This window comes from Protopterus annectens, chromosome 7.part0 (genome assembly GCF_019279795.1).
Source record: "Protopterus annectens isolate FY-2018-M chromosome 7.part0, PAN1.0, whole genome shotgun sequence".
Taxonomy (NCBI): Eukaryota; Metazoa; Chordata; order Ceratodontiformes; family Protopteridae; genus Protopterus; species Protopterus annectens.
Genome location: NC_056739.1, coordinates 161,955,034 through 161,979,084, shown reverse-complemented (window position 1 = coordinate 161,979,084; position 24,051 = coordinate 161,955,034). Strand labels below are relative to the sequence as shown.

At 38.5% G+C, this 24,051-nt stretch overlaps 1 protein-coding gene across 3 annotated transcripts in view; it reads left to right on the top strand.

Moving 5' to 3' along the window:
- The window catches only part of ETV7 (ETS variant transcription factor 7), a 475,597-nt gene that overhangs the window by 352,691 nt on the left and 98,855 nt on the right, over nucleotides 1-24,051 (top strand). For all 3 annotated transcript variants that reach the window (XM_044076621.1, XM_044076620.1, XM_044076619.1), the window contains exons 7-8: nucleotides 6,270-6,412; nucleotides 13,453-13,553. In XM_044076621.1, coding sequence (XP_043932556.1) covers nucleotides 6,270-6,412; nucleotides 13,453-13,553 — 244 coding nt within the window. The remainder of the gene's footprint in view (nucleotides 1-6,269; nucleotides 6,413-13,452; nucleotides 13,554-24,051) is intronic.

The window sequence follows — 24,051 nt, the reverse complement described above, 5'->3', positions numbered from 1 at the left end:
AGAACCTGTTCAATTAGTTGTAAATCTTCCCATGTGGGTAAGCTATTTATGACTGTCAAAACAATGTAAGATGGCTGCCTTATGTATGAGAAGAGCTGTAGTAATAACTGATATAATTGTTTCAGCATATTTGGTTTAGCCCTGACTACTTCAGCACAAAACAACCATTCTTCATTAGACAACAGCCAGTACCAGGAAGTTAGAACTGTCTGTGGCATGCATATGGATCTAGGATAGACATTCCAGTGTAGTTTTTACTGGATTCACTTTTGACTGAAAACAATGGGTCTATGTCAAATAATCAAATGGCCACATTGTCGAACATCATCTCATTGACAGAGTCCGTCAATCCCCCCCACTCCCCGCTAGTTATAGATACCAACTCCGCGATTGCACTACCATGGAGAAAAGGGCAAATGTCCTGATCCCTATTGTACTGGAATCTGTCAGAATGGTTAAGTAGCTCCATCAGAGGATACGTTCGACAATGTGGCAGTGAAATTATGTGCCATAGACCCAAAAACATGTATTTGGTGAAATATTAAACTCTTGTAAAAGAAAAAAAAAGCACTTTAGTTTTAATGCATTCTAGTAGCATTTGATGAAATGTTAACCCCTTGTGAAAAGAAAAAAAGGCGTAGTTTTAATGCACTTGTGTTGTAGGCTACCTCCCCACATCTGCAATTTATATAGTCTACTCTGGGGTATTGCACCTTGGGGGGGGGGGGGGGAATGGAAATAACAGCTTCACACTGAACCTTTTCAAGAATGTGGGTATGGTATTCCAGCAAAAAAAAAAAAAAAAAAAACAAAGTGCCATCTGGCTGTATGTCTAAACATCCTGTGTATAATTTCCTTTAGGGGGGTAAATACCAGGGCCAAGGGGGTAAGTGATGCAATATGCTGTGCTGCTGCCAGTACCAAAGTTTGAGTAATGGGTTCTGCTGTGTTTTTGCAGTATTTATGAAACTGGCATTATGATCTGCAGTGCACACTGATGGTAGTTCCATTTTAACATATGAAATATGTTCTGAAAGAAAAGAAGTAGTATGTTTGTAGTGATAGATTTTATTTTTGTAGTCCTAACCTTAGGGACAGTGATTCCTTTTAAATCATAGAGAGAGCTGATGTAGTCCTAACGTTAGGGACAGCGATTCCTTTTAAAACATAGAGCTGATGTAGTCCTAACGTTAGGGACAGTGATTCCTTTTAAATCATAGAGAGAGCTGATGTAGTCCTAACGTTAGGGACAGTGATTCCTTTTAAATCATAGAGAGAGCTGATGTAGTCCTAACGTTAGGGACAGTGATTCCTTTTAAAACATAGAGAGAGCTGATGTAGTCCTAACGTTAGGGACAGTGATTCCTTTTAAAACATAGAGAGAGCTGATGTAGTCCTAACGTTAGGGACAGTGATTCCTTTTAAATCATAGAGAGAGCTGATGTAGTCCTAACGTTAGGAACAGTGATTCCTTTTAAATCATAGAGAGAGCTGATGTAGTCCTAACGTTAGGGACAGTGATTCCTTTTAAAACATAGAGAGAGCTTATGTAGTCCTAACGTTAGGGACAGTGATTCCTTTTAAAACATAGAGAGAGCTGATGTAGTCCTAACGTTAGGGACAGTGATTCCTTTTAAAGCATAGAGAAAGCTGATGTAGTCCTAACGTTAGGGACAGTGTTTCCTTTTAAAACATAGAGAGAGCTGATGTAGTCCTAACCTTAGGGACAGTGATTCCTTTTAAATCATAGAGAAAGCTGATGTAGTCCTAACATTAGGGACAATGATTCCTTTTACATCATAGAGAGAGCTGATGTAGTCCTAACATTAGGGACAGTGATTCCTTTTAAATCATAGAGAGAGCTGATGTAGTCCTAACGTTAGGGACAGTGATTCCTTTTAAAACATAGAGCTGATGTAGTCCTAATGTTAGGGACAGTGATTCCTTTTAAAACATAGAGAGAGCTGATGTAGTCCTAATGTTAGGGACAGTGATTCCTTTTAAAACATAGAGAGAGCTGATGTAGTCCTAACCTTAGGGACAGTGATTCCTTTTACATCATAGAAAGAGCTGATGTAGTCCTAACCTTAGGGACAGTGATTCCTTTTAAATCATAGAGAGAGCTGATGTAGTCCTAACGTTAGGGACAGTGATTCCTTTTAAATCATAGAGAGAGCTGATGTAGTCCTAACATTAGGGACAGTGATTCCTTTTAAAACATAGAGAGAGCTGATGTAGTCCTAACGTTAGGGACAGTGATTCCTTTTAAAACATAGAGAGAGCTGATGTAGTCCTAACGTTAGGTTCATAGGTTTATACTAGGCTATCTGCCCTAAGGCATTTATAAGCCTAGCCCAAATTTTTGTGGCTTACGCCACCCCTTATATGAAAAAATACTGTGCCCATTAGTTTGTTGTGCCTCTGTCCAGCAGTGACACAGAGATGATTCCCGGGATAAACCTACGATCTCCCATCCACAGGTCAAGATTTCTCTTGAACAGAGCCAGCGAGGTGCTCTGCCTCACATGGACCGGGATTTTATTCCACAGCATAGGGAGTCTCTGAGTGATAAATCTATCCCTCCAGCACATCCTATTTATATCCGTGCTAAGGTTTAAGTCGCTTGCTCTAGTGGTTTTGGTGGATTTGGATTTTTTGAGGTGGAGCATGTCCATTAATTCCGGGTTGGACATGGCCTTGTATGTCAGGCACATGTCACCTCTGAGCAGATGGTATACAACTGAATAGAGCTGGAGTTTCTTCAATCTGGCAGCATATGACAGATTTTGGAGTCCCTTTATCCTTTTGGTGAGGAACTTTTGGGGTCTCTCCAATTGCTGCAGATGTCGGGTGCGATACATCCCGAATGGGGCATTGTACTCGATCATTGGTCTGATAAGTGAAGAGTACAGGGGAACAATGACCTCACTAGATCTGGATGTGAATGCCTTCATGATCAGGTGGGCAATGTAGGAGGTCTTTCTAACCACTTTAGCAACGTGAGTGTCAAAAGAAAGGCCACTGTCAACCTGGGTCCCCAGGTCCCTGATAACCTCTTCTGTGCTTAGTGGATTGCCACCTATATGGTAGCTTGGGGTTACCTTGTTTTTCCCGAAGGGTATGACTATACATTTTTTGGCGTTTAACTTCAGGCCATGGCTCTGGCACCAGCTATCTGTTTCCGTGAGTCCCTTCTGAAGGATATCCGTGTCCGATGCACTTTCCACTATGGCCCAGTTTGCAGTCGACTCCAAACTTTGTCAGCCAAAGTCCCCCATGTTGGCCTGTACTTCTGAGAAGTAGATGCCGAACAATAGGGGGCCAAGGACCGAGCCCTGTGGGACACCGCCAGACCGGCTTGGAGTCTGACATAGCGCCAGCAACTCTAACCCTGTGGGTTCTGTCCGTAAGCCAGTTTGCAACCCATCTTGTGACATATGGGTTTACATTTAAGCTGGTAAGTTTTTCTACAATACCCGAGTGGGGTATTGTGTCGAAGGCCTTTGCAAGGTCAAGGTAGGCTGTATGGACTGCCTTTCCCTCATCAATGGCCTTGGCGACTGTTTCGAAGAAGTCGACCAAGTTCAAAAGGCATGATCTGCCCTTGACGAAGTCAAACTGGGTCGGGTCCAATGTCTGCAAGTCCCCTATATCTTTGTTTATGAGCTCCATTATGATCCTCTCCATAGCTTTGCAGACTAGACTTGTTAAGCTTATGGGGCGGTAATTACCAGGGTCCGTAGAGGCACCACCTTTGTGGAGTGGGACCACAGTTGCCGTACGCCACTCCTTGGGCACATATCCTGTGGTAAGGCTGAGATTAAACAGCTGCCTTATGTGCGGGTTTAATTCCTCATTTAGCTTGTGTAGCACACAGCCGGGGACACCATCTGGTCCCATTGATGCTGTGTTTTTAGCTTTAGAGAGAGCAGCTTTCACCTGCACATTTGAGATGTCTGGGAGGCTACACTCTGCTGGGATAGTTATCTCTCCTTTAGGGGGGAGGAGAAGGGGGTGAAGTTTGCACTGAACCTGTCTGCCAGTATGTTGGCAATGTCTGTGGGTTCAGTGATTTTTGTATCATTTTGGACTAATTCTGAGCATATCTGGGAGTTTTGTAGTCCTAACGTTAGGGACAGTGATTCCTTTTAAAACATAGAGCTGATGTAGTCCTAACGTTAGGGACAGTGATTCCTTTTAAAACATAGAGAGAGCTGTTGTAGTCCTAATGTTAGGGACAGTGATTCCTTTTAAAACATAGAGAGAGCTGATGTAGTCCTAACGTTAGAGACAGTGATTCCTTTTACATCATAGAGAGAGCTGATGCAGTCCTAACGTTAGGGACAGTGATTCCTTTTAAAACATAGAGAGAGCTGATGTAGTCCTAACCTTAGGGACAGTGATTCCTTTTACATCATAGAAAGAGCTGATGTAGTCCTAACCTTAGGGACAGTGATTCCTTTTAAATCATAGAGTGAGCTGATGTAGCCCTAACCTTAGGGACAGTGATTCCTTTTAAATCATAGAGAGAGCTGATGTAGTCCTAACGTTAGGGACAGTGATTCCTTTTAAATCATAGAGAGAGCTGATGTAGTCCTAACGTTAGGGACAGTGATTCCTTTTAAAACATAGAGAGAGCTGATGTAGTCCTAACGTTAAGGACAGTGATTCCTTTTAAAACATAGAGAGAGCTGATGTAGTCCTAACATTAGGGACCGTGATTCCTTTTAAAACATAGAGCTGATGTAGTCCTAACGTTAGGGACAGTGATTCCTTTTAAAACATAGAGAGAGCTGATGTAGTCCTAACGTTAGGGACAGTGATTCCTTTTAAAACATAGAGAGAGCTGATGTAGTCCTAACGTTAGAGACAGTGATTCCTTTTAAATCATAGAGAGAGCTGATGTAGTCCTAACGTTAGGGACAGTGATTCCTTTTAAAACACAGAGAGAGCTGATGTAGTCCTAACGTTAGGGACAGTGATTCCTTTTAAAACATAGAGAGAGCTGATGTAGTCCAAACGTTAGGGACAGTGATTCCTTTTAAAACATAGAGAGAGTTGATGTAGTCCTAACGTTAGGGACAGTGATTCCTTTTAAATCATAGAGAGAGCTGATGTAGTCCTAACGTTAGGGACAGTGATTCCTTTTAAATCATAGAGAGAGCTGATGTAGTCCTAACCTTAGGGACAGTGATTCCTTTTAAAACATAGAGAGAGCTGATGGAGTGTTGTGTCACATTGGTTGGCCTTACCTACCAGCTAACCAAACACAAGAGGGGAGAGAGTTCTCTTGCTTATCTGGAAGGGGCATGAGGGTCAAGACCAGGTTACCATGAATGTTTTTAACTTTTTCATACTGTCTAGTTAAAGCATGAATAAGGGATTTTATATAGCTGTGTCTTGCAAAAAGAATTCAGATGTAGTTCAGTTAGTAGAGAAAATAAAAGTGTGCACTTGTGATAGTATCAAACGTGCAGGTTGAAAAGTAGCCTGTGGGGTGAGGGGCATGATTTTGATATTCATTTTAAAATTTCAAAGCTCCAAAATCCACCCACCTTGTTCCTGCTAACTCATCTTCCATCCCATTGTAGCTTATAACTCACTGATAAGCTATTTGTCAGTAATCAGTAAGTAGATAAGGTGGCAAATTTCTCTTGGTGTATAGTCACTGATAAGATGCAGCCATGGCATCGGGCATTAAGGTCAGGCTTGATCTAACTGCTGCTAAAAGGCAGCCACTGGCACACTTCATGTTTGTAAGCCTCCATTAAAGCAGGTGTCACTTGTGGAGACTTGAAGCTCTCTTGCTGTTTTTTTTATTTGCTACTGTGGATATCAAGGACATTGCTTTCATAAGGACTGGATTGGTTGAGTGTTACTACTTAAGTCACTGCTGGTCTCCCAAAGCATACAGTACAAGTCCAAAGAACACTAATTGTTCAGTACTTTTAGAGTCACTACATACATAGACAAAAGCCTGGCTAATAACTAGAGGTCAGAATCAAACCCTGTCTCTTGTGTTTGGGAGGTAAAGACCTTAGCCTTTATGTCATCTCCCCCTGTACTTCTTTTAAGACTAAATATATCCTGTGTATTTGTTTAGTGCAGCTTATATCCAGCTGAGGTGGTGGGGTAGGTGATGGTGTGGCTTTAAAACTTGAAATGAACCCCACCACAAGAAGCCACTTGAAAAACAAATTCAATATGTTTTTCACTTTATGATGATAACAAGAGACATTAAAAAAATCCCTTCTGTTCTTCCTTTACAGACTGCAGATTACTGTGGGACTATGTATATCAGCTCCTTTCTGACAAACGATACGAACCTTACATTAAGTGGGAAGATAAAAACTCCATGATCTTCCGGGTGGTAGATCCTAATGGGCTAGCAAGACTGTGGGGAAACCACAAGGTAGGTTAATTTCCTCCTTTCCTAACACAAAGCTTGATGTTTGAATCCTGAATCCTGTTTTCCATTGTTTGTTTCAGATCTGCTGGCACTATGAATTTGCTAATATACCACAACCTGACAAGCTTCTGTTGTACCTACATGAAAGTTTTCTGTTTTATGTTGCATAACAGTGTGTGTGTGTGTGTGTGTGTGTGTGTGTGTGTGTGTGTGTGTGTAAGTGTATATGTGTATAATGGTAAGTTTGGGAAACAAAAACATTTTGAGAAGATAGAAGTCTGTTTAATAGCTCAGCTGTAAAGTCTGCAAGCATACACTGAAATATATAGAGGTTACAAATCACCTGTATGTGCTAAACATAACCATGTTCTGGTTATATCCTAGAATAGTCTTCTTAGATGTGATTAGTCACTGTGGAAAAAGACTGCAATCTCTTTACTGCTGTAAAGGCAAGAAGGGTATCTGGCAATTCATTCTGCATATTATGGCATTATGAGCAGATCTGGTGAGGGGATAATGCATGTAGCATATTCGGGCATTTTAAGCAAAATGGTAAAGGGTAATGCATTATGTATTTTACAGCACTGTAAACAGGAATGGTAAGGGGGTAGCTCATGCAGCATTTTAGAGCATTGTAAGAAGAAATGGTGAGGGGTAATGCATTCAGAATATTATGGCATTATGAACAGGAATGGTGAGGGGATAATGCATTCAGAATATTATGGCATTATGAACAGGAACGGTGAGGGGATAATGCATTCAGAATATTATGGCATTATGAACAGGAATGGTGAGGGGATAATGCATTCAGAATATTATGGCATTATGAACAGAAATGGTGAGGGGATAATGCATTCAGAATATTATGGCATTATGAACAGGAATGGTGAGGGGATAATGCATTCAGAATATTATGGCATTATGAACAGGAATGGTGAGGGGATAATGCATTCAGAATATTATGGCATTATGAACAGGAATGGTGAGGGGATAATGCATTCAGAATATTATTGCATTATGAACAGGAATGGTGAGGGGATAATGCATTCAGAATATTATGGCATTATGAACAGGTATGGTGAGGGGATAATGCATTCAGAATATTATGGCATTATGAACAGGAATGGTGAGGGGTAATGCATTCAGAATATTATGGCATCATGAACAGGAACGGTGAGGGGATAATGCATTCCGAATATTATGGCATTATGAACAGGAATGGTGAGGGGATAATGCATTCAGAATATTATGGTATTATGAACAGGAATGGTGAGGGGTAATGCATTCAGAATATTATGGCATTATAAACAGGAATGGTGAGGGGATAATGCATTCAGAATATTATGGCATTATGAACAGGAATGGTGAGGGGATAATGCATTCAGAATATTATGGCATTATGAACAGGAATGGTGAGGGGATAATGCATTCAGAATATTATGGCATTATGAACAGGAATGGTGAGGGGATAATGCATTCAGAATATTATGGCATTATGAACAGGAATGGTGAGGGGATAATGCATTCAGAATATTATGGCATCATGAGCAGGAATGGTGAGGGGTAATGCATTCAGAATATTATGGCATCATAAACAGGAATGGTGATGGGGTAATGCATTCAGAATATTATGGCATTATGAACAGGAATGGTGAGGGGATAATGCATTCAGAATATTATGGCATTATGAACAGGAACGGTGAGAGGATAATGCATTCCGAATATTATGGCATCATGAACAGGAATGGTGATGGGGTAATGCATTCAGAATATTATGGCATTATGAAAAGGTATGGTGAGGGGTAATGTAATTGGAATTTTATGGCATTATAAACAGGAGTGGTGAGGGGTAATGCATTCAAAATATTATGGCATTATAAACAGAAATGGTGAGGGGTAATGCATTCAGAATATTATGGCATTATGAACAGGAATGGTGAGGGGATAATGCATTCGGAATATTATGGCATTATGAACAGGAATGGTGAGGGGTAATGCATTCAGAATATTATGGCATTATGAACAGGAATGGTGAGGGGATAATGCATTCAGAATATTATGGCATTATGAACAGGAATGGTGAGGGGTAATGCATTCAGAATATTATGGCATTATGAACAGGAACGGTGAGGGGATAATGCATTCAGAATATTATGGCATCATGAGCAGGAATGGTGAGGGGTAATGCATTCAGAATATTATGGCATCATAAACAGGAATGGTGATGGGGTAATGCATTCAGAATATTATGGTATTATGAACAGGAATGGTGAGGGGTAATGCATTCAGAATATTATGGTATTATGAACAGGAATGGTGAGGGGTAATGCATTCAGAATATTATGGCATTATAAACAGGAATGGTGAGGGGATAATGCATTCAGAATATTATGGCATTATGAACAGGAATGGTGAGGGGATAATGCATTCAGAATATTATGGCATTATGAACAGGAATGGTGAGGGGATAATGCATTCAGAATATTATGGTATTATGAACAGGAATGGTGAGGGGATAATGCATTCAGAATATTAAGGCATTATGAACAGGAATGGTGAGGGGATAATGCATTCTGAATATTATGGCATTATGAACAGGAACGGTGAGAGGATAATGCATTCCGAATATTATGGCATCATGAACAGGAATGGTGATGGGGTAATGCATTCAGAATATTATGGCATTATGAAAAGGTATGGTGAGGGGTAATGTAATTGGAATTTTATGGCATTATAAACAGGAGTGGTGAGGGGTAATGCATTCAAAATATTATGGCATTATAAACAGAAATGGTGAGGGGTAATGCATTCAGAATATTATGGCATTATGAACAGGAATGGTGAGGGGATAATGCATTCAGAATATTATGGCATTATGAACAGGAATGGTGAGGGGTAATGCATTCAGAATATTATGGCATTATGAACAGGAATGGTGAGGGGTAATGCATTCAGAATATTATGGCATTATGAACAGGAATGGTGAGGGGATAATGCATTCAGAATATTATGGCATTATAAACAGGAATGGTGAGGGGATAATGCATTCAGAATATTATGGCATTATGAACAGGAATGGTGAGGGGATAATGCATTCAGAATATTATGGCATTATGAACAGGAATGGTGAGGGGTAATGCATTCAGAATATTATGGCATTATGAACAGGAATGGTGAGGGGATAATGCATTCAGAATATTATGGCATTATGAACAGGAACGGTGAGGGGATAATGCATGCTTCACATTAAGGCATTATAAGCCAGAAATTTGAGGGGATATAATGTGTGCTTTAAATCAGAGTATTATTAGCATGGAGTATGGGGGGAGGTAACACAAACAATACATTAAAGCATTATAAGCATTACTGGTGAGGGGATAATGCATGCTTCGTATTAGGGCCTTATAAGCAGAAATGTTGAGGGGGTAATGCAAGTTTCATATTAGGGCATTATAAGCATAAATGGTGAGGGGATAATACATGCTTCACATTAGGGCATTATAAGCTGGAAAGGTGAGGGTAAACTTCATACTTTAAAATGAGAGCATTATAAGCAGGAACTGTGTGTGGGGAGGGTAACACAGGCTTCAGATTAAGATATTTTAAGTCTGGCAGTTGGTGCAGAGGTTAATGCTGTGAACTATAGTTCCTATAGTGTAAGGTTTTATTCTCACAGTTCCCTTTTGCCTACTTTCTGAACTTGAGTAAGTCACTTAACCAGACATTGCTCTCAGGTTGCCCTGAAAAGGGACTTTGTGTCCAGTGGGCTTACCTGGTTAACAAGTATTATTATTAAGATGAAAGGGTTAAAGCATGCTTCACATTAGAGCATTATATTCAGGAATTGTGATGAGGGTGGAATTCTTATTTTATATTAGGGTGTTATAAGCAGGAGTGATGAGGGAGTAATGCCAATAGGTGAATTATAAAGCACAAACAATTGTAGTACAAAGATGGGTAATGAAAGTAGAATTATAGGCACCAGTGTTAGAGCCATGCACACTATAAAAACATGGATAGTGATGGAAGAACCAAAGACACAGGCATTCTTAACATTTTATAGCAGATGTCTAGAAACTTTTAGCAGTAACAGACACTGATGTTAAAAACCAGAGACAATAGAAATATTGACATTTTGTAGGACAGCCATAGATTTGAATGGCAGAACCACAAGCACTGACTAAAGAGCAGACAGTGTTAGCAGAAGCATGGACTCTAACATAACAAGATGCATTGGTAAGGAAAACATATACCCGTTGGCAAAATCATATCTCCAGGTAGTATACAGAGATAGTGGAAACACAGACAGTGGTAGCAAAAACAAATACCCAGGCAGTACAAACTTAGACAAAGTATAAACACCAATGATACAACTGTAGACACTGATAGAAATACATTGAACAACAGCCAGACATAGACTACAGGGGAGGACCCAGTGATCTGTGCACTAGTAAGCAGGTGAGCACAGGTGGGAAAAATGAGACCTTCTGGAAATTTGCACTTTTGACAGCTAAATATATTGTGACAGGAATGGGAGATTGCTAGTCATCTGCAGACTATTGACAGCTAAGCACAGTACACAAGGAAGAGAACTTACTAGCGATTTGCCTACTAGTTAAAAAATCAAGCAGGGTATGGTAGGTGAAAACTCAGTAGCACTTGCCATAGTCACAGCTAACAGACTCAATGCTATAGATGGATACCCACTGATGACATGCATTTGCAACAGCCAAACACAGTATTCTGGGTGAGAATTTGGTAGTGACCTGCATACCAGCAAATACTAGACACAGTAGAATAAATGGGGACCCAAAATGGCATAGATTATACAAACGTAATACTATAGGAAAGGGAGTTGTCGGTATTTTGTTCAGTCATAATAGACAGGCACACTATTTTAAGGGATATCACTTCTGATGTTTGCCGTGATGATAACCACTTGCTTTTTTTGTGTTGGTTGTATCTCTCCATATCACCCTGATAACTTTCACCACCGCTGTATTAAACTGTCTTAGATAGTGGTTGATGCTAGGACTGATTCTAAAGCCCACAATCTTGCACTTTTTTCATAATTTGTACTGCGATGTCACTTCCACACCCTTGAAAGTTTCATTCTCTGCTGATGCTTTTCACACCACTTTGTTAAAACAGTAGTGCGCACTGTAGCCTTTATGTTAAATGGCACACCTTTTCTTCTTGCACTTCAGTGCTTTGAACAGAACACTTTTTGTGGTCAGACATGCTGGTATAATTTACAGTGTTCTTTTCTTGTGCCTCACTTGTATCCAGTCTAATTTCCAGTTCCCTATCACAACAGCAAAACCTGATTCTGTGAACTGCAGATGTTTTAAAAACAAATTACAATTTCACCACAGTAACAGTGAATTGCTAAACTTGCTGTTACACTGTCACACATTTTGCACCCGCTGATGATGGGGTTGTGTCCTCCACTCCTGCTAACTATACAGATTTACCCTGATGTCACTATATGTTACAGTAGGTAATACAACATTAAATGGGTCCTATGCATTTAGTAGTTGTGACTGTTGTCAAAACATTAATATTCTGTTGATTTATTTTTTATTGAAAGCTGTATATATGTTTTACAGCAAGATCAGCAACCAGTGGGATTAAGGAAGTTCCTCCTTTTCCCCACTTTTCTGCAATCCCATAGTTAGTATATTTAGAAGTATGGGGGTGTTAGGGTGCTGGGGTTTGCCCTCCTGCAAACTTTTTTTCTTTTTTGATGGCTTTTGTGTTTTAAGCAAAATTTTAGAATATATTTTCCAGATTCCAGTTACAATGTTGTAGTTCCAAAATCATAATTGCAGTTCTCTGAATTACAGTAGGGCCCCTAAAATTCAGAGTAACTCAGTAATGTTGCTACCTTAGGGGACTGACATTGACCCAGTAACGCTGCAGGAATATAACCTATATTTAGCTCCATGCAGTACCTTACCTATTGTAAGGACAGTCGTGTGCATCTGCAGTGGAATTTCATATTGTGGACTCTTGTGGAAATACTTCATTTCAGCTTCTTTGGATACACAGATACAAGTCTTCAGTAGCACTCCCCTGCTTCTGTCAATGTATGATAACTTAGAACCTGTTGTAAGGATTATTCATTCCTGGGATCCTGAAGAACAGAGTAGTGCTGGATGTAGACTTTCAGTATTTATCTCCTTTACTCATTGGGTGGATGATTCTTTGTGCTGGTCCAGTTATGGCTAATATAATTATATATCACATCACTATTTCCCAGGCTGTACCTACAAATGTCCCACTGAGATCAGTACCCTACCCTGGTAAACAAATCTAAGTAAATAACATAATGAGTAAATTAAGGTATTGGGCTGTTATTAATAAGGGTATCAGGCTGTTAGCAGACTTCCTTCCAGGGGATGATTTGTAGGCATTATATTCCTTTCCACCCTGACATGGCTGTATTAGTCACCAGTGATTTTGCTTGTACAGAGAGGTGTCTCCCACAGCTCAGTTGTCAGTGTTGCTAAACTTTAATTATGTCATATTAGCAAGACAGTGCCATACTACTCTGTAGAACTTGGTCTCTGTAGAAGTTCTGCTAATGTCCACCCTTACCAAGGTTCTATTATTCATCTTCAGAATACATTACTGTAAGAAAATGAAATATGTGTCTTAAAAGGACAAGTGTTAAGAAGAAATGATTTATTTTTTAACATCTGGGTTTGTGAACAAAACCTCAAAATGGCAGGAAGCAAGAAAACTCTGCCATTATTGAAATGAAGTATTGTAGATATGTATGTTCTTGTGCATGTGTGTGCCAGAATTCTCCCAAATATTTGTGTTCATATTATGTGTGTGTGTCTATGAGTGTATGTTTGTCATTTTTGTCTTTGAATGCATGCAGTAGGACTTCTGGATGCATGTGCCTGTTTATATGTGAATGCACATACATTTATATTGTAGATACCCACTGTGTTTAAGATGAGTGTAACATCTAGTATAATATTGGTGTTTTCAGGTGTGTTCAGATATATAAATGTGTCTGCTTTGATTTACAGAATAGAGCAAACATGACATACGAGAAGATGTCAAGGGCTTTAAGACATTACTATAAGCTGAACATTATCAAAAAAGAACCAGGACAAAAGCTACTATTCAGGTATGTTGCAAGGTGGATGCCACCGAATATCCACTTTCTTCTAATGCCATGACAATACCTTGTACTGATTCTAATGAGCTTCACACTGCTGTGAATGTTAGCTTCCTACATTAAACTAGATTACATTCAACAACTAATATGTGCACAACTGTGTAATAGGTTTTACTGACTAGTCTGTACTAGTTAAAGAACATGTAGCACATTCTGTGATAATACGTAATACTTAGACCTAAGTGCTTTAAGGAAAATGAAGAAAAGTGTTTAATACTTCATTTACTCTGTGGCATGGGCTAGTTTTCAGCAAAAGGTACTTCAACAAAGTATTAGTTTAAGGGTGTGCACACTTATGCAACTAGCATATTGCTCATTTTTTATTTTTTTTTCCCTAACAGATTTGTTTGTTATTCAACTGAATTGTGCCGGTTATAGGTCACATTAAAGGTGGGAAAAGTTTTGAAATGATATACTGTGGTCTCATTTTTTTATATCACAAAAACCTGGCATTTTAACAGGGGTGTGTAAACTTTTTATATCCACTGTGTATATATACATATATATATATATATATATATATATATATATATATATATATATATATATATATATATATATACACACACACAACACACACACACACACACACACACACACACACACACACACACACACACACACACACACACACACACCTGTAGCTTATTGTTGCTTTTCCATCTTTGTAAATGTCTCTAGTTTTTTGATATTGTCATAAAAACAAGTCCAGGCTTATTCATCCAGAAGATGTTTTTTGAGTTTGGTGGTGAATAATTTAATAGTTTATTTTCTTTAGTTCGAACTTCATCTGTGATTCCATGTTGCAGGACCAAGTTTAGAAAATGCTCTGTCACCAATTGCTGTGCTGAATTTGGGTCTGATCAAAGTTAATGTCATCTTCATGTTTTCCTCTCAGGACATTAGTTGAATCCATTTTGGCCAGGCAAGAGTATTGTCCTAACAAAAAGGTACTTGGTAAAATTTCAGCTGTTCTCAATACAGGTAGCTATTTAAAGCCTCTGCAAATAATCTTGTTTCAGACTTAAGTACATTAAAACCGGTGCTTCCTCAGGACTCTGAATTAGGGCCATTACTCTTTTCATTATGTATCAGTGACTTAAGTTATGAACTGCCCCATAAAAATTTCAGCTCTTCTCGATGCAAGTTGCCATTTAAAGCCCTTTATTAGATCACAATGGTGGGTGTGTATTCATGCAAATACTCAAAAAATTGTGGGCGTTGGAAAATAAGATATGGTGCTTTATATTATTTGCATGAATACACTCCTACCATTGTGATCTAATAAAGGGTTTAAATGGCAACCTGTATCGAGAAGGGTCGAAATTTTTATGTGGCAGATCATAATTTAAGTCACTGATAAATAATGAAAAGAGTAATGGCTCTAATTCAGAGTCCTGAGGAAGCACTGGTTTTAATGTATGGTGCAGTGGTGCAACGGTAGTGTTGTTGCCTTACAGCAAGAGGTTTTCCGGTTTGATTCTCAGCTGATGTACCTTCCGTGTGGAGTTTGCATGTCCTCCCTGCCTTCGTGTGGGTTTCCTCCGGGTGCTCCAGTTTCCTCCCATGTTACAAAGAAATGTGTCTGGAGCATTTCCCCCTGGGCCTCTGCTGAAAATTGGCTCTTTCCAAGTCAGACTTTCCCGGTTAACAAATGTTAAATAATTAAATAAAAAATAAATAAAATGTCTGAAACAAGATTATTTGCAGAGACTTAAAACGTTCTATTGTCTGTATAGCTGGTGTTTGGACCGTTAAGCTTTCTAAGTAGTAAGGAATGATTAACTGTTTCAAAAGTCCTTGTCATATCAATAAAAAACCCAGTAGCAACTCTGTGAGAAGACCATCATTCATATTGTTGTAAATTTTGTTGGTGACAATATAAATTGCAGATATTGTACTATATTCTTTGTGGAACCTATGCTGTTGATATGAGACTATATTTGTTTATATGCTCAAAACTTTGTATAACAACTGTCAATGATCTTTGTCAGTGGTCATTGGTCTATAGTCTTTACAATGTTTTGGGGATGATATGGATAAGTGGACTTTTGGAAGAGGTATTATGGAGTATTAAATATTGAAGGATCTATGGTGGAGGTGAGGGAAAGTTATATGAGTCAGAGGCTTAGCTATAGATGGAGAAGGCAATACATAGTAGTGGTGCAGGATGGAATTAGTTGAGTTGTATGCCTTTGCTGATATCTAGGTTTGGAAGCTTCTCCTTTGTTTTTTTAACTGTTATTTCTCAGAAATAAAAGACTGGGTAGCAGTCAGAAAGGGAATATTGTTCTAAATGATCATATGTGACTTTATCTTGTTGAGTAAGTAGTGTGTTTTCTAAATTTTGGATAGTATTTATGTAAAATTTTCTGCAGTTTTGTGCAAACTTTTCATCCTTACCATTGTTGCCAGTGTTGTGTAGTTTCTAAGCATGTTTTTTATTTGCCCTATTAGCTACTTAATGGTTTTCTAGAAATGTTTTGGAGTGGAAGCAAGGTATTCTTGCTTTCTTCTGATATAAGAGGGCTTGGCATACTTAGTAATTATTCTGATTGGCTTCCTTTGTTCCAGGTAAGTTTGATGCTCCTGATCATCGGTAGGGTTCTGTTTCCATTTTTCCACCTGTATTCCTCAACTTCATTTGTTTCTTTAGCTCAGAGGTTAGCTATGGGGAGATTTGCCCAATATTTTCTTGTATCTGCTCTAATTTATTGTATGTTAGGGCAATATTAGAATTTGCTTTAGTATAGAGAGGTGACTCGTCAGTGGCTTGATGTAGTATATTAAGTGATTATTTGCTTTCAGATATTGTCTTGCTAGTAATTAATTGGGGTAGTATCATCTATGTTTTAAAGGAAAAGTAAGAAAGTATTGTGCAGTGATCACTTTGGAAATTGGTTAGTACCTTAACTTGAAGGCATCTGTTTCTGATATATTTGAGGATTAGATCAAGTGATTAGTCATTTCCTGTGTGTTGTTTTGGTCACTAGCTGTTTTATGTGTTGAAGGGTTCTATTAAATTGTGAGTTTTGGTATGTATGAAGTTTATGATGAAATCACTTAAAATAATGGTGTTGTGAGGCATACCATTTGGGAATATGTCATTTAAGATGCTCATGATTAGATCACTGCTGCAATAGCTTTAGCTATATGGGTTATATCCTGCCAAGGATATAACAGCTGGCCAGCTTCCAAAGTTAAAGGCACCCTCCATGCACCCAGACCAGTGTTAGCTCCAGAATGCCAAGAGAAAATCATCAGTCTGTATGCCAAGCCTTTCAGATTTTTCTTGCTGCCAAGGAGCGGTCCTCTTGCAGGATTTCAAGGATCGATGCTCTGCTAGTGTTTCTCCATTGCTAGGCAAATAAGTTCCTGTAAGGAAAAAAAAAACTTCCACACTTAATTCTCTGATAAAAACAGTACTCTAATTTCAAGATCAGTTTATTTTTTACTAGGATTTAAACTTTTTGTGGTCTATCACGTGACATTTCTGACAGATGAAGAAGTGTAGTTCTTTTATTTCTTCTTTTAGTGTAAACTTTCGTGTTTCTGGAGTTTACTCTAATTTTTTATTGATAATCACTTTATAAATTCTTTTTAGAGGCTGGGGCAAATGTGTTTTGTGTTTATGATGGATTTTTGATAAAAACAGTACTTTCTTGATAGTTATTATTTAGTAACTGCTACTACTTTTGCTGTCATTACTACCTACGTTTCAGGCTTCTTTCTCAGTGTATTGGTTCCTTGGTTCTTTTTTCCTTTGGTCACAAAAAGACTATTTCCAGACAGCCTTTGTCTCTTCAGCAGGCCGCTTCTTTGCCTCATTCACTGATGGGTAACCCTGCAGTGGCCATTTTAAGTTCCTTAGCCCACTCATCTTCTTCCCTGGTTTCCTGTGGTGTAGTCCCTTTGGCTACCATGGCTAAGGGGTTAAATACATCCTCTGCAAATGCTGGAGTGTCCTTGGCAGGCATGGGAGAACCACTCTGCCTAACCAAACTCAGGTGCTTGTTCCCTGGGGTGATGTTCCTGACAAGAGTCAGTCTGCGTTTATGGAGTTTCCTGTTTAAAAGAAGCAGAAAGTTTACATTTATCTTCTCCTGTTTCTGTTAGTTAAAAAAGGGAAAATTTTTGAGCTTAGCTTAGAATGTACTTCAGGCTGTTAATCCTTCTAATTTTGGATCAACTGGAAAGAGAAAAAGGAATTCTTTGGTTTCTAAAAATTCCCAGTGGGATGAACAGGGAATAGATTTGGAGGGAACAAATTCAGCTTATTGTCCTCAGGCAACTGATTCTGACTGGAGGGGAGTATTTCTTCTGATTTTTCCTTGGAATCAAGGATGAATCATTTTTATCATTGGGAAAAAAAAGCATTCCAGTTTCTTTGAAAAAAAAAATATGATAATTTATTACAACTGGAGTTTCCACAGCCTACTGCTGTTCCTCCTGTTCTTCCTGCTATGGAGGATGTCTTCATTAAAGCCTGTAACATGCCTGACAGCCAGCCTGCAGCCTCTATGAAGACAGATAGTATAAAGTTCTTTAATCCTAGATCTGACCCTGCAGTGATTTCTTTATTAAATCATTCTGCAGCTAAACAGTTGGTCAGTGTTAATCCCTTCCCCTCTGACAAGGATGGGAAAGCTTTTCATAGATTTGGGAAAATAATGTATTCCTCTGCTGCTGCTATTTTTAGAATTCTTAATTGCCACGTTTACATGCCAAAGGTTTTGGTTGCTTGTTTTGAAAATGTAAGGAACTTTACTCCTGCTTTCCCTCTTCAATGAGCAAATGTTCTCTTAATGCTCTTATTGCTTTTGTTTCTCAAGTGACCAGATATTCTCTGAAGTGCTTTTATGATTTAGCTGTTTTTGGACCATTTGCTGTGAGATCCTAGAAAAAATGTGATGAGAGAGGGCAACTGATTCAAGTGGTGACTCAGATTTTCCAACCCTCCTTTTCCAGGTTTAAATGTTTCATGCCTGTCTCAGGATACTTTTTTGAAAAGCAAAATAAGCAAACTTCTGGCAAGCAGACATTCAAAAAGCAATGGCAAAGAGGCTAGAACAACAAATGGGTGAGCATTTAGAATCCAGGACAGTCCAACAAGTCTGAGTGACTTTCTACAAATTAGAAATCTCCCTTCCCACCTTGGCAGTCATTTTAAGTTTTCTACAAAATCTGGCTCTGCATTTCTGTGTTGGAAAGAGATCATCTCTGACAAATGGATTCTGGGAGTGATCCATCAGGATATAGATGGCAACTGCGGTCCCTGCCTCCTTTTCAAGGGATTCTTCCTCATCCACCAGATCAAACATCTTTATTACCCCCTGCCCTTCAGCTTCTGCTGGCTCAAGGTTGTGATAGACCCTGTTCTACTTTTCCCTGGTAGGGAAAGTTTTTTTCTTCATTCAAGAATGTTTTTGGTACCAAAGAAAGGAACTTCATGGAGGTCACTACTGAAGTTTTCCTTTCTCAACCAATTTGTGACAGTCCCAAAGCTAAAAATGCTATGTCATCATAGCCACTTACCTCTTATTTCCCTTTCTGGTATCTCTGGATTGGATGCTTATCATCACATTCTTACAGCTACAGCTTTCAAATGTTTTGTAAGGTTTTCTATGACCGCGTTACACTTTTATTTCTCTGCATTTCCCTTTGGGTTATCCTCCTGCTCCAAGGATGTTCACAAAATGTTTAAATCCAATGATAGTTGTATTCCAGCTGTATTTCACAGAAATGGAACACTATCGCTCCCTGCTTGAGGTAAAATATGAATTTAAAATCTTTCAAATTTAAGCTGAAGCAACGCTCTGCACACATATGGCTCTGCTCCTGTGCAACCCTCTGGATAAGACCAATCCATCTAAACCTAAGCACCCATCTCTGTCCCCCACTATAGCTTAATCTTCACATCTAACTAATCTATATATCTAATAATATATATATATATATATATATGTGTGTGTGTGTGTGTGTGTGTGTGTGTGTGTGTGTGTGTGAGTGTGTGTATCATCATCAACCCCCTTTTTCCCATTTTTCTACATGGGGTTGGGGTATTGTGTTAATTGCCGCCATCTCTCTCAATTCAGTGCCACAGTTGGGAGGGTGGCCTAGTGGTTAAGCTGTTTACCTTACAAAGACAAGGTGTAGGGTTTGAGCCTCACAAGGGATAATTGGCTAGGCTTACAATGGCTTGCAAGGGCAGTTAGCCTAGTACTAACCTATGAACCTATGAACATGCCTGCCTTCTTCAACTTTCATGCCTGACTGTCACAGATCTTCTTTCACACAAACCATCTACCTCTTTGCTGGATGTCCTTACTTCCTGATACCTTTTTCCTGTCTATCCCAAATCTTCCTCTCCAGATTGTCTTCTGCTTTTCTGCATGTGTCCAAACTACTGTAATCTGTTCTCTTTGATCTTTTCTGCAATTGAAGCTACTTTGGCTTCTGCTCTTATGTCCTCATTTCTTCATCTGACCCACAATGTGCATCCTACCACCCTTCTCAGACATATATATATGTGTGTGTGTGTGTGTGTGTGTGTGTGTGTGTGTGTGTATGTATATATATATATATATATATATATATATGGTATGATTTCAAAATCAACACCTCCTGACCTTTAAAATTACAGTTTTAGTATTTGTAAAAAGTGAACTGTTGTGGAGAGACAAGTTTTATTTGAATCCTGGTCTCATTTCTGCCTTCCAGCTCCAATACAGTCTATACCAACAGATGATGATTTTGCTTTGGGGGGGGCTGTGTCTTTGGCGGTTAATGTGCAGTTTCTTTGGAACAAAGAATATTGTCTAAGACTCATAAATGTCAAAAAGATGGCAGTAATAAATGCACTCAACTTTCTCAATCATCTGTGGCCCAACGATCTCTGCAAGTGATTACAGATGGCACCATAGTGATGGGGTAATTAAACAGAGGGGTTCCAAAATCAAGGCCTTTATATAGATTAGCCATGATAGCTTGCGATAAAGCAATTCAGCACAATCTCATTCCTCAGGTATCTTAACATTCCTTCAGAGCAAAACATTGTGGCAGACAAGCTATGCAGGTCCAGGACAGACCCTTGTGAATGGAAATTGGATCAAGTGGTCTGGCAGGATTTGATCCAGTTGTGTGAAACACCTCAGGCAGTTTAGCTCACCTCCATTCGCAGCCAACAGCTAACAATACTTTGCTCCAGAACTCCTTGCAAGCAGGCCTGGAAAACAAATGCATTCACATTTCCTTGGATGGGAATGACCTTATATGCTTTTCCACCATTTCTACTGATATCCAGGGTCATCCTGAAGATTCAGAAGGACTCTACAAAGATCATTCTGATGACTCTATCCTTGCCTAGGCAAAAGTGATCCTCCCTTCTTTTGGAAATGGTCAAGGACAATTACCTTAATCTTCCTCACAGACTGGACCTACTCACATAATTCAGGGATTGTTTGATACACCCGAACATGAAACATTTTCAACTAACTACCTGCATGATGAAATGTAATACCTTTTAGGCACCTATTTTCTGAGATATTATGAGGTATGAGCATGTATTAAAGGGGGCAAAGAAACCTGCTATTAGGAAATTGTATATTAACAAATAAAAAAGGTTTTCTAGTTGGTGTCCCATTAAGAACCAAGACCCTTTTAAGGCTAGCATTTCTCTAGTTCTGCAGTATTCATGTGTGTTATTATTCTCTGACCTGTCTTATTCCTTTATCAAGACTAATTTGTTGCCCATTACAGCATGTCTGCCCATGGACCTCCCTCTTACAGTGTTATCACGTTAAGATGTTTATGAAAGGGGTTCTGCATGTTTTCACATGGAAAGTAGGTGAATTTTCCTTGAGATCTTATTGTTGTTTTGGAAAAAGTAACTCTTGCTCCATGTGAACCAGCTCATCTAGCTAATTTGAGGTTCTTAACATGGAAAACGATGCTGATTTCTCTGACTTCCGCAAGTCTGAGAAGAGTGTCTGAGATGCAAGCTCTAACAGTGGGTCAGGCTTATCTCATTGACCACAAAGATAGGATTTTTTTTAAGAAATAATCCTTCATTTTTGCATAAAAAGATATACGAGTTTAGTTTGAGTTAAACTATCCACCCCTCTGTCTTCTTTCCAGAAGCTAAAAATGAGAGAGAAAGGATTCATCACACTCTTGATCTCCAACAACAAATCAAGTACTAAACACCTTTACTGAATTATAACTTAAGACATAAGCAAAGATATAATTATAAAAAAGAAAACAAACCATGTTAACATATTCACAGTTATAAAACATTATACATCACATACATTCTTTTATACAATTATCATTAATCCAATATTACATGAATTGCTCAATTCCAGCATTCTCTTAAACCTCACTCCTTCTCCAAAACATTATTCTGCATGTATTATTCCCACAGTTTCCATTTTTTTCTATGTAGTGTGTTCCTACCCTTTTCTAAAGATCGCACTTCCAGTTCTTTTATCTCATTTACAGTATTCACTACTTCAAGTACAGTTGGTTTAGACTTCCCTTGTAAATTGCTTATCCAGTCTCTCTTCTCAATCTTTTCTAACCTCCTCTAATTGATTCCTACAGTTATTGTGCAATATTTATATTTTATATACCCTACTAATTATCCTTTTTTAACAGTAACTTCTGTTATAGATTCAACTAAAAAATTTAGCTTCCCCTGTCCTTTTCTCTTTGCCTATAGTCTGATATCAGTCTCTGATTGGGAAGGCAGTCTCTAGCTTGCAGTCAAAATGTCTTCTTGCCCTTTTTCCATTCGATTATCTTTCCCTGCCTAGTCATTTGCTCCCAATACCTTGGTTCCTTTGCCAGTTTTCTCCAATAATTTCCAGCCCTCTTGCATATTCTGTGCGCCCCTAATTGCATTCATACCTATTGTCAGAGTCTCCTTTCTCCATTCTTGCATTAGCTTACTTCTTAGAATATTTTTTAATACTTTATAAATGTAATATTTTCTGTAGCTGTCGTTTTTCTCCTTAAGGATCTGCATCTCAAATTCCATTCTCCCTTATTTCTTGAATCCCTGCCCCCCCCCCCCACACTTCATCATAATCATCCCTTTCCTCTTTGAATTATATCTTTCTGCTTGTGTTATGTATATGAGCCTTAACTGTGTAGCTCTAAAATATCCATTCTAATCAAGTAATCCTAAACTACCTTGTTGTATTGGAAGGATCATTGTATCCCAGTTGACCCTTGCCCTCTTCCCTCCCAGATAAAATCTTTCAAATCTTTATTAATTACTGTCTATAACTTCTCCTCTGGTTGATAAAATATGCCTGACTTGTATATAAAACTAAAGTGACTAAAAAGATTTTCACTGCTTTTATCTTGCTATCCATATCCATAAAACAAAGCTTCCAATTTCTCAGTTTTTGTATTATCTTTTGTTTGGTCTCTTCTTGTGTAGCCTTAGCTGCCATAACATAATTATTTTAACCCATCTTTCATTTTATCTTGTTTCCATAAATATGGGTATTGCAGAACCAATTCATGTGTGGTTTACAGCTATAGCCTTTGTTTTGTGTTTGTCAATTTTATACCCCCCCCAAAAAAAAATTGAAAATGTCACAGAATGTTTCACAACAGTGGAATTTCCTTTTCTGTTTTTCATCAAGTAGAAAATAATATCATCTACAAATAAAGTCAACTTTTCTTGATTACCATGCCAGTTATATCCTTCTGTTTCTGACTTCCTTGTTTTCTTTGTGAATGCCTTTTAATATGATACAAATAACAAAGGGGAACAAGGAAAATCTTGTCTTTTGTCCTCTGTTCAGACACAACTTATCAGAGAGGAGCACTCCTACTGTAATTCTTGCCTCTGATCCTTCATATATCCTCCTAATTAACCTTTCTATTGTATCAGGGAATGCAAATGCTTCCATTGCCCTACACTTAAAATCACAGGTTACTCTGTTGAATTCTTTTTCTGCATCAAAATCCATCAGCAATAACAGTATTTTCTTACATTCTGCTTCCCTCTGCATTATGATTGTTCTTTTAATGTTGTCAAATGTTTGTCTAACCTCCACAAAACCACTTTGATCCATATATGTCAAGTTTGAAAACACTTTTGCCATTCTTTTATGTAGTATAGACATAAACACTTTATAATCATGGTTTAAAATTGAAATGGGTCTATATGAGGCTGGGTGTGACGGGTCCTTATCCTCTTTGGGAAATATAGCTACCATAACTTTCTTCCAAAATACTGGTGCTTCACCTCCTTTTAAAATACTGTTAAAATCCTCCAGATCTTTATAATTTTCTTCCTTCCTAACTTCTAGATTTCCACAGGAGACCTATCTACAGATTGATTATACATCACCATTTTGTCTCATTTTCTTATATCTTAACGTTTAGTTGTTGCACCTCACCTTCCTCTAATCTTGGCATAATTAAGTTTTCC